At 38.0% G+C, this 5,000-nt stretch overlaps 1 protein-coding gene across 2 annotated transcripts in view; it reads left to right on the forward strand.

The window, feature by feature from the left end:
• The window catches only part of LOC106873990 (beta-1,3-galactosyl-O-glycosyl-glycoprotein beta-1,6-N-acetylglucosaminyltransferase), a 242,758-nt gene that overhangs the window by 136,412 nt on the left and 101,346 nt on the right, over window positions 1-5,000 (forward strand). Inside the window, exon 1 of one of the 2 annotated variants that reach the window (XM_089352264.1) lies at window positions 3,858-3,995. The exons of the other annotated variant lie outside the window; for it this stretch is intronic. Coding sequence (XP_089208390.1) covers window positions 3,956-3,995 — 40 coding nt within the window. The 5' untranslated portion in view covers window positions 3,858-3,955. Of the gene's footprint in view, window positions 1-3,857; window positions 3,996-5,000 lie in introns of those variants that run through there. 2 annotated transcript variants of the gene reach the window in all.

The raw sequence follows: 5,000 nt of genomic DNA on the forward strand, positions 1-5,000 counted from the left end.
ACATATATGTATGTATACATGCATATGCTCATATATCATTTGTATTATATATATATATATATATATATATATATATATATATATATATATATATACATGTTATATGATGAATGAAAGTACATTGCATATATTATAAGCTATATAGTATAGCAAGTTAGTGTGCTACATGTAGTTACTATCCTATAAATATTCTTGCCTAGTTAGTCTGATTTCATCATAGTTTTAGTGATTAAACTATTTATTACTTTCTTTGGTGTTCTACCCTACTGATCATATTATGTATTTTTATAATGGCCTTTATGTAAGTAGACCTCCTAATTATGTAACCCTGGGAAATTATAATATCATGTATGTAATAACACCGATAACTTTACAATTTTGGTCTAAATACCTCAAAATGCCCACACTACTCCCATACCTATTGCTTCCAATTTGAAGTTATCTTTATCTCTCCCCTACCTCAAATTTTAATACCCTGTCTCTTTAAAATGTTAGGCTTTATATATTTTTTCTTACTAATCTCTATAATGCATACAGACTTCAAAAAAGGTACTGGGGTGACTACAGTGTGTGTGTACATGCAGGTTCAAGGTGCAGCCATCGGTGTCGGTGTAGCTGGAGATGTGGCCGGCCTCTTCATGACCTGATGAGACAGAAAACTTAAGCAAATGTTAGCAGGACAGTCCGCAACTCTTCTACTCTACAGTAGATATGTAGATGACATTAATATCATAGTTAGGACCAACTCTAGTGACGATAATGTAGAAACTGAGAAGAACGTAATGGAGAGCATCCAGCAAATAGCTAACTCCATCCACCAAAGTATCAAAGTAACTATAAATTAACCCACTAAGCACCCCAACAATAGACTCCCTGTACTTGATACTGAATTTTGGTTAGAGACTGTAAACAATAGAGTGCAACCCCTCCTATTACATGAAACCCATAACTTCAAAATATGTTGTACACTAGAACTCAGCTTTGTCACACAACATGAAAATTAACATACTGATAGCAAACTTAGTTAGGATAATGAATACTGTGTCCCCACTATGCAGGCCCTATGAAACGAAAAAACATATACAGAACTTCATGCACCGCATGCAGTTCTCTGGATATAATCAGAACGATAGAGTTCGAATATACTGGGGGAGCTAGAAAGAAATTAGACAACATTATACGCAATGATACCAGTGGTACCTGCCCTAGATATAGAAACAAAGAATGGAGTAGGATACAAAGAACTTGTGACAAAGCAAACAGGGCAAACACGTGGTATAAAACCGACAAATATCAAGAAGTGATGTTTGTAGAGGCCACAGCCCATGGAGAACTAGCCCGTAGATTTAGAAAAGCTCTGAAGGAGACCAAACTTAACACCGCTATGTAGGACGTGCTCCTTTGAGAATACCATATGCACCAATGATAACTGCATGGTATGTAGGATTAGCCCTGGCATTAACTGTAGAACTCGAAATGTAGTTTACAGCATAAGATGCATAGAAGGTGCTTGTAAGGACATGAACATGACGTACATAGAGGAGATATCTAGGAGCATTGTGGAACGACTAAATGAACATCTGAGACAATATGATGACAAAAACAGTCCTCCATACTCTACCAACCAGCCAAAGACCAACATGGAGGCAACCTGGGTCAACTTGACATCCACATCTTATCCAAGCACCCAAAAGACCCAACACTCAGACAAATACGGAAGTACGTCCTTATAAATGAAACTTCCCCAATACTAAATAGGAAATATTTTTTTTTATGCGCCCTTTTAAAGCCTAGCCAGGCTCATGGGCCCGGTTTTCCGGTTTCTATGGCGTATGTGTTCCTCTCCAAGAAACAGGAAGAATGAGTGAGAGAAAGTTGCGGTGAAAGAGTACAACAGCGGTCACCACCACCTCCTGCCGGATCCTCGTGGAGCTTTAGATGTTTTCGCTCAATAAACACACACAACGCCCGTTCTGGGAATCGAAACCGCGATCCTCCGACCGCGAGTCCGCTGCCCTAACCACTGGTCCATTGCGCCTCCACAAATAGGAAATATACTAAGTAGATATCATACCCCCATACTCACAGTTTACACAGGTAGAGTAGAATAGTTAGTGGGCTGTTATGTAGATAGATGTATGTGTATGTATATGTGGGTGTATGTATATATGTGTATATGCACATGTATGTAAGCACATGGATATGAAAATAAACAGATCAACATACAGACGGGTAGGTACATAGGTTATATGAACAGACAAGCACACATACGCAAATGGAGACTGAAACACATGACCATACACACACACACACTTTACTTCACACAAGGGCACATATGGAGACACGTGACCACACATATGGAGACACGTGACCACACATATGGAGACACGTGACCACACATATGGAGACGCACATCCATACATACAAACATGGTACATAGTTGCACACACACACACACACACACACACACACACACACACACACACACACACAGACATGCACACAAAAGGAGAGAGGTGCATTCATATACAAACAGACGCACACACACACATACATAAAAAACACTGACAAGCAAACACATGAATATGCAGAATACATACATACAGGTGCACACACACACACATACATATATACATATGCATACACACACATATACATACGTACACATACATACACAAACATGCATCACCGCTATGTAGGACGTACCTCTTTGAGAGTACCATATGCACCAATTATAACTGCATGCATGCATAGGCACACACACACACACACACACACACACACACACACACACTGACCCACACACATGCGCACAAACAAACAAAAAGGAACGCAGTGTAAATAACGGACAGAGTCAAGACTATTGAAAAGGTTGCAAGACGCAACGAAAATTTTAGGAAAATAAAAATAAGAAATTAGTGGAAATTTTACCGGTGAGCGTGTTAAATTATAAGGCACAAAAAGAAAATGACTCTCCCCAGACACAACAGAATATGTATATCTGTATGGGTGTATATGCATATATATATATATGTGTATGCATGTATATGTACATAGATATGTGTGTGTGTGTGTGTGTGTGGTGTCACAGCATGGCTGCACTTTATGACTAAGACAAGAAAATGAATCCACCACACACACACACACACACACACACACACACACACACACACATATATATATACACAGCGTTTACTATTGTTTATGATTTTATAACACGAAACAATCACAATGTGATCCATTAAGAGCATCAAACCGACATCAACCGAGCTTCTCGAAGAGCCACTAAATAGTGGCTTGACCAGCTAGAAGTAGCAGTCAAATCTTCCTCGCATCACACTATGCCATCTTAAAATGGACAGGTTGAAGAATGTAATCTTCGGTTCACAGCGTATAAGAAAAATAAGTGCAGTGATGGACTGCGTTTTTTCTTTTATCCGTTTATTTTCCTTCCGTGCGTGCGATAAAAGGGGTGTGTTGTTAAAACACATCATTCGCTCCAGTGGCAGCAACTATATAACTACGAAGTATTAGACAGCAACTACAAAAGAAATTAGTAAATGCTTATATAAAACTACTACTACTACTACTACTACTACTACTACTGCTACTGCTACTGCTACTGCTGCTGCTGCTGCCATTTGCATTGTTATACTGCTGCCGGTGTTGCTGTCAACCACGGGAATACAGTGTGTGTGTGTGTGTGTGTGTGTGTGTGTGTGTGTGTGTGTGTATGTGTGTGTGTGTGTGTGTGTGTGTGTATGCGCATGTAAACTTATGCATGCATACAAGTATATGCGTGTGTAGACACTGCACCCGCAAGACTGACTATAGATAGATAGATTGATAAATAGATAGATTAATAGATAGATAGATAGATAGATAGATAGAATATATGTAAAGGCGTATTTATATACAAATGCATGTATGTATGTGACATTACAATTAGTGAGGCATGATGACAATAGCGACGGGGGAAAAAAGTTACGCAAATGGTACGTCTATTATGTTTTGTTGCTATTTTATCTTTTATTTTTTTATGTTTCTCAGTCACTGGATGCGGCCATGCTGGGGCATACCACTTTGCAGGGTTTAGTCGAACCAATCGATCTCAGTACCTTTTATTTTTTTTAAAGTCTGGTACGTATTCTGTCGGACACCTGTTACCGAAATATCTATTATTTTCATTGATGGTTGCTGTTAGAGTAGTTTTTGCGCAGCCTCTGGCTGCCCCTGATCGAGCAAATTTTTCATTAAAGTTGACCATTCCATCTGAACTTTACACATATAATATCTAATATGCTTTATCTAACGCAGTGGGGTTCTCAACTGGGGTCCGTATGGTCCTCCGGGATACATAAAAAATTTTGTGGTTAAAATTTATGTGTAATGAGCTGGTTATATTTCTGTAATACACAGCATATTTAAACATTTTTTAATACAATTCCTGATAATATTTAATCATAAAAATATAATAGGAGTTTTTAGACATTGAATGGCTTTGGAGAGTCCCCCCCATCCTCACCTAAAACAAAGGGTCAATAGGTAAAAAATGGTTGAGAACCACTGATCTAATTTCTATTTCAATAGATTTTGCAGTAACTTCTATAGATCTGACTTTTATTTCTAGCGGGTTGATAACTACGGAAAGGCACTGTCGTTTATTAAAGCTGATATTAAGTAGTTACTGTTGTTGTTTATTGCTGATATGTATTACTGTTGTTTAACCCAATGTCTGAACTCATTGAGAGATTCTGTGATTTAAAAAGCACTCGATTCATAACAGTCCTGTCTTTTAAGGATATGAAGTATTACAGTACACAATGGAGTTAGCCCTCATTAATACGTTACTACTGTCGTTGCTGTTAATCGTACAGTTGTGTTGATACTTTTACAGCATGATATATTCTAGTATCATTATTGTTTTACAGTTCTTCTTAATCTAATTCTGGTGCACATATGTATGTAAGGGAAAAACTTCATATAGCACACAGACAGAC

The sequence above is a fragment of the Octopus bimaculoides genome, chromosome 5 (assembly GCF_046866305.1).
Source record: "Octopus bimaculoides isolate indiv1 chromosome 5, ASM4686630v1, whole genome shotgun sequence".
NCBI lineage: Eukaryota > Metazoa > Mollusca > Cephalopoda > Octopoda > Octopodidae > Octopus > Octopus bimaculoides.